Below are 13,387 nucleotides of genomic sequence, written 5' to 3' on the forward strand. Positions count from 1 at the left end.
AGGATTTTACTTCCTTTCAGTAAGGTCAGTCTGAAAATGGTTTTGAAGTGGATACCTAGATGTACACTATACAAAATCAACAGAATCAAAGACCTAAAGAAATTAAACCCCCTGTTACCACATGGAACATCCTTATTAGATCATGGCAGTTGCATCGCAGAAAGAAAATGCTGCACATCCCAGTACATTTAAGTACAAATACTGCTATAAGGTCACCAGCCAAGGTGGTTTTGACAGCAATCCTGCTTCAGAAGAAAGCTGCATCTTTTTCTAACTGTTTTTTTCCTTAAATGTTGTTGTAAGTTGTTTGCCCTGAGAATAGTATGTGTTGCTTCTGGAAAGCTTTTAACATAGAATATATGTATCAGGAGATTGTTAGAGAGCCTTTTGCTTCATTATTCCACCTCAACTGCTACCAGTTTTTGGAGACATTTTTCAGAAAAATCTGCTCTGTCTGAAAGATGGTGGTGCATTTTTGCAAGACTACATGGAATAAGTCTGAACAGAACAGATTGGTGGACAAAGAATTTTATAGTAGTTCATACCAAAACAGTTCAATGCTGACCCATACTGTAGTTACAAAAATTGAGCTTGAAGTCTTGAAGTAGACAAATTGAGTCATGATTCCCACATTTCAATTTTATACAACAGGCCATCCTGTCAGGACTAGTGCTGCCTTAAAATCAACAGATGGTTTATGTTCATGCTTTTCCCGTACTGCCATTAAAAAGGTGTCATCTCAACATTGTTGCTTGAGGCAGGCACTTGGTTTTTCTTTTCCTTACTTTGGGAATAAGTTAATGAAATGAAGAATGGCAACTTTCATATCAAAATGTCCAAAATACTGGCAGAGCCTTCTGTTTTCATATCAACAGTTCTTTCAGAGCTGATGATAGATAACCATGGGTTAGGTAGGGTCTGCTTTCTTGCTTATTTCTGGTAATTAATTAATCAAAGGGGTTTTTTTTCCCATTGTGTATCTGTATCTGTTTAGTTGAATTGTTGAATTCAGTTGTTTGGGGTTTTTCCACATGGGCTAAATTTGAGTGACTGTTTCATCTTCTTTTTCCTTTAACCAATCAGTGTGCCACCAATGTATACAGAAGGTGGTGTTAATTTTGCTGAAGTGTAAGTTTATAGATTTTCGTCTCTAAATCCCCTGTGGGTTTTGGGATTTTGGGTTTTTGGTTGGGTTTTTTTTGTTTGTTTGGTTTGGGTTTTTGTTTTGTTTTGGTTTGGTTTTTTTGTTTGATTTTGGTTTTGGTTTTTTTTTTTTTTTTTTTTGACGTATGCTAAATGGATTTCCCTCTTTTCCCTCTAAAGAAAGGGAGGGAACATGTCTAGGCCTTGATGTGACGAAAGTGACCAAAGCAGATTTGGTTCCAGGGTCATCTCTGATTGTTCACAAGGCTTTGATCCCTCCTGATTTTTAAAAGTTTGCTATATTAATTCTCTACATCCTGGGAACATTTAACTTTAGAGCAGAACTTACTTTCTTGAAATGCAGGAACATTCTCTTTTTTCAGTAAGATTTTTTTTTTAGCTAATTAGTAGAAATTGCTGCCACATGTATTCTTCCAGGTGTTCTGTTCCCAGCATTTCAGAGCTGTCAGTTATTTTCTTTTTTACTATACAAGTGAGATAGTCTGATATTCTAGAGTAAGGACAGACAACTTACTTTAATTGTTGAAGGCCTTTCTAGGCTTCCTTCTTTTTTTGCTTAATTACCTCCAGGCAATTTACTTTCCATGTTTTTGCATATCACAGTTGATAAAAATGAAAGACAGCAGAATACCCTCCCATCTACCACTGTTGTCTTTTTCCACTTAGAACTCTAGAGTTGAATTGTAACTGAAATAGCAGTGTGAGCATTTGACTTTATAAAACAGGCTTAGCACTAAGGGAGAAAAGGACTTTTTAACTGTTTTATACAGGAGAGGAAAATCACCTGATTTCAACTAATAGGACTGTAATATACTTGTTAGAGTGTACCTGTAAACGTAATATAATCTTGAAAAAATTATGGCCAGTGACAAGTAACTTTTTTTCCAAATTCTTCAACTGTTGGGGAGATGGGAATGCTTTTTTAATTGGTCACCTATGTTTGTAAGATCTTGTAGTTTATTGGAATAGAATGTCAGTACTCAGTTTAAAACAATACTGAAAGGGGCTCAGGAATCACCACTTAATATTTTAGTGGACTTAACCTTGAAAATGTTGTGGAGTTTTTCATCTGTGTTGCCACAATATCACAAAAATTTGCCCTTAAATGCAGACTGATATAAACAATATACTATTAAATAAAAAAGATGAAGATAACGGAAATAAGACAAATACATAATTTTTGTAAGCTCTGAAATAGAATTGGCATTCATCTGCGTACTGATGTGAGATTTCAACTGCTCAGGGAAATGGGGAAAAAGTATGAATTATCAAGTACGTGACAAAGCATGGAACTCAACATGTGCAAATTTCTGGAATTAAAACAATATGTAACCTATTGCTTTGCAGCATTGTTCCTATTCAGTGTGTAATTTTGAAAGATACAAGATGCATATGATGGTATTCATTGAGTAGGAAGTTAATGTAATTACCAAACACAGAGAATCTCATTATCTGGAGGAGTATATTTAAAAATGGACGAATAAAGTAAATAAGGAGGAAACATCCTTATTTAGTGCTCGACACAGAATTATGTAGGTTGGGAAAAGATCATTGTGTCCAGTAGTAGTATCAAGTCTACCTACCATTAAACCAAGTCCCTAAACATACCTACACATCTTTTAAATACCTCCATGGATGGTGACTCATCCACTTCCCTGGGCAGCCTATTCCAATGCTTGGCAACTGTCTGAGTGAAGAACGTTTTTCTAATACCCAATAAAAACCTTTCAGGAATGCAGTTTAGTTTAGTGTATAAGAAGTAGTTTGGTCTGAAAATGTCAGTAGTGTGGGTTTAGAATAAAGTGCAGGAAGGGTAAAAAAATTGACCTTGATGAAGTTTAAGAATTTTCATTTATTCAGGCTTATCTGCCCCCAGATAAGATGAAGAAGAAACTGGGAATGGGAAAGATGTTAACAGTGGAAGCTCTTTCAGTCTTGCAGTTAAATCATCCAAGTGAAATAAGACAAACTCAACTCTTGAAAAGTGGCTCATTAATTCAGAGGAAATTTTAAGAGATCTTCACAACCTATTAAAGATAGTATATTTGGTAATGATTTGGTTTTTTTTTTTTTTCAGTGAGATGCCTTTTGAAAAGATCTTGCTTGGACTTTTTTATTTTTTCCTGGGTGTTGGGAGTTGTTTGTTTCCAGATTAATTTTTTTTTATATATATCCTTCTTCTTTCTCCAGCCTTTAGGCAGAGTTTGCCAGCTGAAGTTGAGTCTGATTCACAGCCTAAAATACATAAGTATACACGCTGAAGTACATTGTCCTCCTATACTGGAGAACATACTGCCCTGTAACCATAGCCGTGGGATGACCCTTACACTGCAGATGGGACAGGCACAAGTGTGGTGGCAATCACATAATAGATTGTAATTAGCATGGAGGACAGAAGAAGCTGATTTTCTAATTTGCCCACTCTAATGCATAGTGGTTTTTTTCTGATCTGATTCGCCTGGAACTGCTTACAAGGAAGAGGCAGTGTTGTTTGAGAGAGTGCCTTTTAGCAGAGTGCTGTGATCAATGACTTCAGCATTATTTACTGCCTGCATTTGAGAAGGTGTTTCCAAAATTTTAGATATAGTTGTAAAGATTCTTTGAACTGTGTTCTTGTGGTGCTGAGTTAAGCTATTAAGTTGTTCCTTCTGATTTATATCTTGTTCTTTGAAAGAACAGATATGTTGCCCTGGAGTATAAGTATCCCAGTTTTGCTATTTTAACAGTTGATCATTTAGTGCACTTCATAGTAGAAAGGAGTTGTGGACCTCACATGTGGAAAAGAAGTCTGGATACCAAAGCTCAAATCTAGTAAGCTGCTTCTGCATCTTTTATAGACAGCAGTGAAGAGACATTTAGGATACTGGATAGGTTTTTCGTAATGAAAATGTATTTTTTGGAATGTTGGTCTCCATGGCTGGAAAATTAAATATTTGAATAGACAATTTAAGAATACAAATGTGAGCTCTGATACCAAAATTGCTACTTACAAATATTACTCATTCCCAACTTCTTAATGAGTATGATTTCCTATTGAACTAAATACTCTTTCTTTTATTTCTTTAGAGGGAAATCCATTTGTCCAAGCAATACCTTAACTTCTGTGCTAGATAAAGAAATGCAGAGCAGACCTGCGCCTCCTTTTCTTCGTTACAAGCAAACAGATAAGTAAGGAATTTGGATTTAAAACCTAATTCTTCAGTTTTGTGCTGAGTTCCCCATGGAACATATTCCTGAGCTTCAACTTCATATGCTCTGTTTCTGCTTTTTTCCCTTTTTTCTGCTTTGGAGCTTGCAGTATGCATTAAGATGTTCTTTCCACAGACGTAAGCATGAAATGAAGTGATAAGAAAATGTGAGATTGGCTGTGTGTTATAGGGGTAGTAGCATAACAAATATTATTTGGGTTTAAAATTATTTTAAAATAAATATTAGATAGTTGGGAAGAGAGTGCTCTTTTGGAGGTTTGGGATTCTTTTTTTTTTTTCTTTTACCTTTATCCGGTGTCTTACTGGCATAAAATGATTTATTTGGACTGGTATTAAATGTATTTTTCTTGCGTATATATGACTGCACAGTTGATTAAAGGTGACCTACAATTTTTGTCAAATGGTAGAATTACTGAATATAGGGTATATAAGGCATCTTGGTGAATAGTCTTAAAAGGACAGTCTTTATGTTGTATGACCTGCCAGCTTCAGATACTTGTAGTTATCTCATAGTTACATTTTTTTTTTAATGGGTGGCTTTTTATTTGTTCGGGTTTTACCTTTTAGAAGTGTTTTCCTCCCAAATTTTTTGCAGATGAGCATCTGTAGTTATGTTCAAGTACCTTTTGCAGAAAGGGACTGCTTAACGTTGCAGTAACTACTTTTGGTAGATGCTGCTGGAATACAAAGTAGGCTGTTCTGAAAAAATTTAAATTCTTTCAGAGCTAAGCATCTAGAGCAAAACATATTTCTAGAAGAATTGCTTAAGGTGTAACTCAGTGTCAGTTTTTAATAGGTTGATACTGTCTTTTTCCACTTCTGTGCAATTCCTGTCTTCAGTGACCATAATTAAGGCTAAGGAGTTATGTAGCAAAATTAAATAGAGGGTCTTAGCCATTCATTTTTCATTACTAGAAGTAAAGTTTCTTTAGAAATTCTTAATTCTACAAAATCTTTTGGAAGATCTCATAATGTCTTACTGAAAAAAAATCTTTACAGTGTTTGGATTTGCTATGACTGTATATTTTGCGTTACTCTTGCTTTTGAAAGCAAGCAGGTTTGATCATCAGCTCACTTTGGCAGTATTTATTTTGCTGTTTGCTTTAAAAAGGCATTTTGAACATTTAGTCTTCAGTACAGTATCATTTTAGTAAAAATATTACTGGTAAATTACATTTTCTGGTAAAACCCTAAAAGGCATTTAATCCATTCAGACACATGTTGATGTACATTAATTTAATCAGTCGTATGTTTTTGTAAAAATTCAGTAAACAAAGGCTTTCTGGAGCATTAAGATACTTCGATTAAAACTTAGTTTAAAACTACATGCTATTGACCAATGCAGTGTGTATGTGCACACTTAGATATTATGGGAGTTTGTGATTCAGTTTACTTTGTATCTTTTTTTTCCATGCATGTAACATCTAATATTCTTGTAATTTCAGGACTAGTGGAAACAGTGGTTTATCCAAACCATTAAAGGAAGAGCCAGTAATTGACTACTTTGATGTCCAGGACTGAAGTGATTGATATAGAATCATTCAGATGAATAAGAATCACATAGATTATGATACAGAAGCTTAGAGGTGAAAATAATAAGTCATTGTGTGAGGTGCTTTTTGATTATCTGTCAAATGACCAGTTGTTCAGCATATTCATAATTAAACATCTAAAGTTAGCTAGATATGCTAGATTAAAAAGTTAAGCATTTCAGTAGTTTATGTAACTGCATAATACCTAGTAGTAGTATGAGTTTTTTAAATCTGGGTTTGGTGCAATTTTGTATCTAATGTGCAGCCAGAATAATTTAGATTTTCATTGATGACTTTGAAGCAAGAGAACTGATGCAGATATATTTTTGGAATATTAAGAACAACAATAAATCTCAAGTATTTATTTTGATGTATCACACACAACTCAAAAGGGACTAGAAATAATCTGTGATAAAAACACTGATTGGGATATTCTTAAAGTATATTAATGTTTTATTAATTCACTTTTGTGTTATTTGTGTTAAATTTGAGAATTTGAGTTAGTCTTCTACATAGAAAGAAATACAAAATTAAAGTATAAATGCATACATAAATGCCTATTAAGAACACAGAATTGCTTTGGAATCTGAAGAATCAGTATTTGGGGAAGGTAGGGAATTAAAACTTACTCTAATGTCAAATTTGATGTGTTTAAAAAGAAAAACAAGCAAAAACAAAGAAAAAAACCCAAACTAAACAACAACAAAACCAACCCCACAACATGAGATTACTAATACTACTACTTTTTTATTCAAGACCTTGAACAAAATCAAACTTCATATATTATTTTGGTGTTCTGTGCATGATTTTGTTGTGGTTTATATTTTTTTTTCTGTACTGTGCAAGTATAAGATGAATGTGTGAAGTTTGGTTTTAGTATGTTATGAATTTGTAAAATTTATAAGTCCAACTGCCTAAGCTATTTGGCAATGGAAAATCTTTGTTTTATGGGAAATGCCATTAACAAAATGGGATGACAGTTTAAACACTGACAGATGCCTGAGTGTTCTCATGATGGTGGATTGTTTCCAGATCTTGATTTAAGATAGGTGAGTAGCTCTCTGGGAGAGGAGATTGTAGATCTGATCAGAAGAGGTGGTACAGCTCTGAATTGGAGTCATATCTGTTCTCCTGAGGAGAAGGTTTTTTGTATTAATAGCTTTAGGAACTCTGACGCTGATGCACTCTGATTCTTATTCCTTGTGGCTGCTACGTGTAATACTTGAGGTGAGTCCCCTATACAGCATAGGAGGCTGATGATAAAAAGGGGCTCACTGCGTTGTAGTGTGAGATTTGTTGCCAAAAAATTGAAAGCATTTACTCATGCTTAGATTCACGTAGAGTTATCATATGACCCTGAGCCTTAACTATGAAGCCATTCCATGGCTACATTTCAATTGAACAGCTCATGAAACATGGAAGAACAAGTAGAAAACTCACAAACCATACCTGTCCCCCCAGATGTTTTAAAAATAAAATGCTTGCTATTATTGTATATTTTTGTAGGAGTTTATTATTTCACATTTTTAAAAATGCAGGCTTAAATGGCACTAAACATTTGAAGTGTTTCAAGTAAAACAGGTACCTTTAAGAGTGTTCAAGCTTTACATTTGTATGTAGTGATTTAAATTTCTTTTACTTTTTTATTTAATACTTTATGAACAGAAATGAAAATTAAATCATTATGTCTTGCATTGCCCTTAATTTCTTAAGCAAATTATGGTTTGATTCTACAAGGTATGTTGCTAAATTCAACTGAAGAAATAAGTTACTTCCAGGAATGTATTTCTTCAATCCCTTCCGTGTGAGGACTGTATCTGTACCAGTGCTTGCAGACAAGCGCTGTCTCAGTGTGGCCAAACAAGGGCTATTCCTGGTTTTGAAACTCAGAGCTATGTTAATATAGCACTGACTTAAAGCTAGCAAGACCTCTATTAAGAATGTGTGTAGTTAAGCCACAAAGGTAGGTTCGAGACAGGAGCTGGCCACACATGTCCAATGAACTGAGTCAGATGCATGTATACCGGAGCACACACAATTGGTTTAATATAGGTAGACCTAACATTACAAAAAATCAAAGTGGTTTAGTTGATAATAAATAGAATAAAGCTGAAGCCTACTAACTATTCACAGATTCACATGAATATAGCCAAAACCATCACATTTGTGCCTCTGATTTGAAATTTAAAACCTAAAAGGTTTTTGTGGTATTATTTTCAGCTCTGTTTAGTGGAATTTTTATCAGATTATGGCATAACATAAAAGCTCAACAGTTTTGGTGAGACACACTTCAGCAGTCAATTTGCCACTGCTTGTAATAAGAAAATGGAAGTAATCTCAGTTTCTCAAGCTAAGATTAATAATTATTACTGAATGTGTTCATACTGAGAAGTCATACTTCTTATCATTTGCTTCTTAACTATGTGAATGTTAAAACATTTTTATAGAACTATATGTCCCACATCTCTAAATCATGGCTGTGGGATCCATACCTGTAGTAATAAAGCAGTTCACAAGTACCGAATCTTTTTATTTTTAATTCATTTTAGTAACTTGGTTAAAAATATGATACCATATGTTTCCCCACGAAAGTGATTTTCCCTTGGAGCTCAGCTACATAGCCTTACGAAGGAATTCAGCAAAGGTTAACAGTGGCGCTGTTTCTGTTTTGTTTTGCTTTTGCTGCAATGTATCAGTGACTTTCATATGGAATATGGAATAGTAATAAAGGCTGGAAATTTGATATATGTGATAATTTAGCTTCATATTGCACGTGTGCCTTGTGGAAATACTTTTCAAATAGCTATTTTTTAAATCTGAGCTGGCATTTACACCTTTTATGTAATGGAAGAATAAGTAGATAAAAGAAATTTTTGCATCAGTGAAGGCAGTGGCAAAAATCATGGTGATATCACTGTAACTTACAACTTCAGCTTGAGTATGCTAGCAATTTTCCACAGCCCTAAGAATAATATTGTCTCCTGTAAATATATTTGGACAAGCTACTTCTCAGTAAGCATCTTTTGAAATAAGTTATGTGATACCAGTTGGAATTCCTGCAACTTCATGCAGTGCTTTTAAAATTGTATTTAAAATAGGCAGATAGTTTGGCATCTGGGCTCTGCTGTTACCTGTCTGTGTAGCTTAAAATATTTAAAGTGCTCTGAATATTCAGTATTTGAGTTGAACATAAAATTGTATAAGATACATGAGTAAACTTCAAGATCACTTGTTTCTATGGCAGCTTTTACATTATCTGTCTCAAAATGAGCAAAGTAAAGTTTTTCTACAACACTTGTCATTTGTTGAAAGATCTATATTTAACTGAATTTTGTCAAGTTACTGATGTAAAATTGCTTTCTTTACAAACTCAAAATAAATCTAAACTTAAAATTCAGTGCTTTGGAATTGTTTGCAAACTTCGTCTTGGTATTCAAGAGTTGGAAGACTGAGACATCACAGAGAAACAAGTGTAAAGATTTAAATGGACATTTGGGAAGTTCCTTTTCCTCAAATTTTTAAATAAAGTATGTGGTTTCCTGGATTTGAAGTGATTTTTAAATTAATGCTGTGTGGAGAATGAAGCAAGTAAAGAGGGCTCCCCAGAAAATGGAGAGTATGCTGCCTTCTTGGAATTCAGAGGTACAGGAGAGACGATTCTGGATAGAAATGTGCATTTTGGTTATATGAAAAACCTTTTATTATGTCAGCCTAAATGCTACTTGGCAGTAAAATATATTATTGTAACTTACGGTCCCTTCATTGTTGTTTGTTCACCATTAAGTGGTAATGGTGACTGTAAGGCAGGTGGGAGGAGGGGAAGTGAGGATAATGTAGCATTAAAGTTCTGTGGGCATTAGATATAAGAAACTCAGGATGATATATGGGAGGTGGAGGGATGATATAAGAACTCTGCCATCATAGTTTAGTATGTGACAGAAAGATTCAAAAAGCAAGCAGTCTGAAAGTCAGAGGTTTGAAGTGATTTGAAATAATTTGGCTCCTCCCTAAACTTTTAACCCAGGTCATGCATTTTCAGCAAAAGCCTGACCTGATATTTCAGATGAAGTGCAAGATGGCTCATAGAAATTCAGGGAAGTAATCTGAGATTTAAGAGTCTTGAAAGACAGACTAAAACCTTTTAGCTTGCTACTTCAACTGCCTTTAAGTTTGGACTTTAATTTTAGGATATTTTTGGAGGATGAGGATGGCATGTTGCAGGTGTACAAGCATTGGAAAACGTGTTAACTGGAAATCTTTGCCTGAAAAAAGTGCCTGCACTTCAGTTTGGTTTGTCATGGACTAGAGGGAGACCAAATACATCTTCCTTGTCAATGTGTGCAAATGGCAGCAGAAGAGACAATTGGTTTTGCTTTCTGTTCACTTTTCCGTGTTTGGAAAAGGTTTAGATAGATACTATTGTTCAAATGTTGTGTTTCAAGTATTGTAGCCTTTGTAGATACTGAATTCCCAGCAGAAGCCTTCATATTTAACAAATGCTGTTCTCATCCTTTACTAAAATGCTGAATTCCTAAGATGATTGATGTGCAAATTTTTATGTCTATATATTTACTACTCAACCATAAACCAGATTATTAGTGCTATGAGAAAGGGCTTATGTGGAGAGGCTGTACTTTGGACGCTCCTGAGCTTTAGACCAGGTTTCTTAGTGTTTGTGATCTCAAGATTTTTGAAAAAGCAGTGCAGTGTCTTGAGCAGATGGAGAGACCATGTTGATACTGTCCTATGAGAAGCAAGGTCCCAGAAGGATTCTAGGAATATTTTGTTATTATCCGTTGATAATAATGCTGTTTCAAGCATAGTATTTTTATTTTGTTTCTAAGTCAAGGTGTCTAATTTGGAATTTCCGTGGGAAATACATGTCTCTTTCAAAACAGAAAGTTATTTTTATCACTGAAAGAATCTTTTTAAGAGCACGGATCAAGGTATATCACCTTTCTGATATTTCAGACAACCCTTTTACCAGTTTTTGTGCCATTATGAGCTACGGCTGCCTTCTTTGGAGTTCTTTTCAGTGAAAGGAATAGGGGCAAAATACGTCTGTTGTGTAGAGCTATGCTTGCCCTTCTCAACTTTACTTTTTGTGAAATGTTCAGGAACTGCCCCCTTGTAAATGGTTTGGTTTTCTGATGGATCTAATGTGTGCTTACTCCAGCATCCAGTCATCTTACTACATTCACATTTAAAGTGTAGAAAATGTATTCTAGTCAGAGAACTAGAGGGCTTAATTTGTAAGGAGATGTAGGAAACTAAACTAAAAGCATCAGCACAAAGAAAAATCTGTCTTAATAGAACATTTTTTATATGCTAGTCAAAAGGCTGTCTTTCAAAATGTGTCTGTAGGGTAAGTTAGCGTTTTACTAGGGAGTGTTACTTATAAATCTAAGTTCTAGGAAATAGAAGCTGTGGTGAAAACTGTTGGATATTGGATAGTCACTTATCTAACTGTACAGTCAGGAAAGTACATTCTGTCCATTCAAGGTACCTAGACAGCTTACCTGTTTTTTAACAAGCAATTCAAGGAATTTCCAGAATTTACTCTTATCACAGTAAGTTAGATACCTCTTACAAAGAAATGATGTTTCAGGAAGTACTAATTAAAATCTTCAGTCAGTTCAGTAACTCGTGGTGAGTACTGACTCAGGTTGGTGTTTAAATTCAGTATGCTGGCATCAAATAAATAGGTGCCAAAGTTTCTAGTTAAGCGTGATTGCTTAGGAAGGACAGTTCAGCAGCTTCAATTAGTCTTTTACAATTTTAATTATATTCTGTTGAAGTAGGCAATGATTAAACAGGTATTGGGTTGAAATATCAAATCATTAATTTTTATGTAAGTTGTATTTTTGATAACTTTATTAGGCATTTAAGGAGTGTATGTCTTGGCTGTCAGCTGATTACTGTTACTTACTAAGTGAGTAATGTACTTACTAAGAACTGATAAAGCCCCATATGTAGTTAACATTTTAGTCCATGGTTTTCCTGCTTCTTCCAGCCCTGGCTATGAGAAATTATCTTAATCTTCAGCCTAAATGTGTACAAAGCCATGGACCTAAAATAGAATAACCTAATGCAATTGTACAGGCTGGAGCTCATTGTCTTGATATAGCAGCTTTATGTAAAAAGAGCTAGATGCCTGGGCATCCTGGTGGACAGCGAGTTAACCGTGAGTTAGCAGTGCATCCTTGTGGCAAAATCAGTCATGCACTCTGCCCTGGATTGTAAGCACAAACACAGCAGGTCATAGGAAGTCATTACTCTTCTCTATTCAGCACTTGTGAGATGATTTGTGTAATACTGGGTCCAGCTGCAGGCTCCACAGTACAAGAAAGACCTTGACTGAAACAACTCAAGCAGAAGACCACCGAGTTGGTCAGGAGGCAGGAATACATGATGTGACATAATGGAGAAGTCGAAGGCACTGGATTTGTTCAGCCTCAGAAAGGAGAATACTGAAATCCGTACTTCTGTCCACAAATACTTAACAAAATGTATAGAAAAGACAGAGCCAGAGTGTAGTGTAAAAGGATGATGGGAAATAAAAGTTGAAACATGAGACATTACTATTTGATACACATTTTCCCGAGGAAGGTGGTAAAATACAATATGAGTTTAGTCAGATATGTTACAGAATTGTCTTTTGTGAAGACATTAAGAACTCAATTGTATGAGATCCTGAATAGCCTTCTTTAACTGGACATGCTTGGAGCAAGAAATTGGGCTACATCACCTCCCTGAGGTCTCTTCCAACCAATACGATCCAGCAATTCCTGGCCAACCTAAAGAAGCTATGTTTTTGACTCAGTTTTGTCCCTGAGCTACATTTTGTCTTTTTCAAAAAGATTATGATTGGTTAATTGATAGAAGAGGTAATTGTGCAATCACATTGAAGTGTTCAATGCTCATAGCTTGTTGATGGTTGTTTTGTGCCAAATTTGATAGCTCCTAATCTTTTGCAGTTGTTTATTCTGATACAGCTTTTGTACTCTTCTAATGTTTCCCATTCAGGGCTTTTTACACATTTATGGGTAAAATATCTTCTTGTAGAACAGGAATGAAGGGAAATCAAATTTTCATATTTTCCTCTGACCTATAAGCTGTGTATGCAATGTTGTAACTCAGTTATGATAAGGCTGTAATTTTTCAGTTGCTACAGTGTTTGCAGATTTTCACTGTTATAGTTAAATTCAAATATTAATTTTGGGGGTAAAAATAAGAGCAGCAAATGTTTAAATTTATTCATTCTAAGTGAATGAAAAAATTATTTTAGTGCTTCATAACATTTCTTTGGATCAAAGAATGTATAAAAGAAATAATTTAGAAACACATTGGCTTGAAGAGAGAGCTCTTAATATTCTGAGATTAATGAGGCATTCTTTAAGTGTTAGCTGATATTTGATTCCTTAATAAGGACATACTTTTAATGGCCAGACAGTTTCTGTCATCAAAAGCTAGCTGAAGCAA

General features: G+C 34.8%; 1 protein-coding gene across 1 annotated transcript in view; it reads left to right on the top strand.

Annotated features, from left to right (window-relative positions):
* NFX1 (nuclear transcription factor, X-box binding 1) overlaps positions 1–9,302 on the top strand; it is a 75,025-nt gene extending 65,723 nt beyond the window's left edge. The window contains exons 23-24 of the mRNA XM_058042299.1: positions 4,231–4,332; positions 5,819–9,302. Coding sequence (XP_057898282.1) covers positions 4,231–4,332; positions 5,819–5,894 — 178 coding nt within the window. The 3' untranslated portion in view covers positions 5,895–9,302. The remainder of the gene's footprint in view (positions 1–4,230; positions 4,333–5,818) is intronic.
* Positions 9,303–13,387: the final 4,085 nt, after the last annotated feature.

This window comes from Melospiza georgiana, chromosome 1 (assembly GCF_028018845.1).
Source record: "Melospiza georgiana isolate bMelGeo1 chromosome 1, bMelGeo1.pri, whole genome shotgun sequence".
In the NCBI taxonomy this organism is placed as follows: Eukaryota; Metazoa; Chordata; class Aves; order Passeriformes; family Passerellidae; genus Melospiza; species Melospiza georgiana.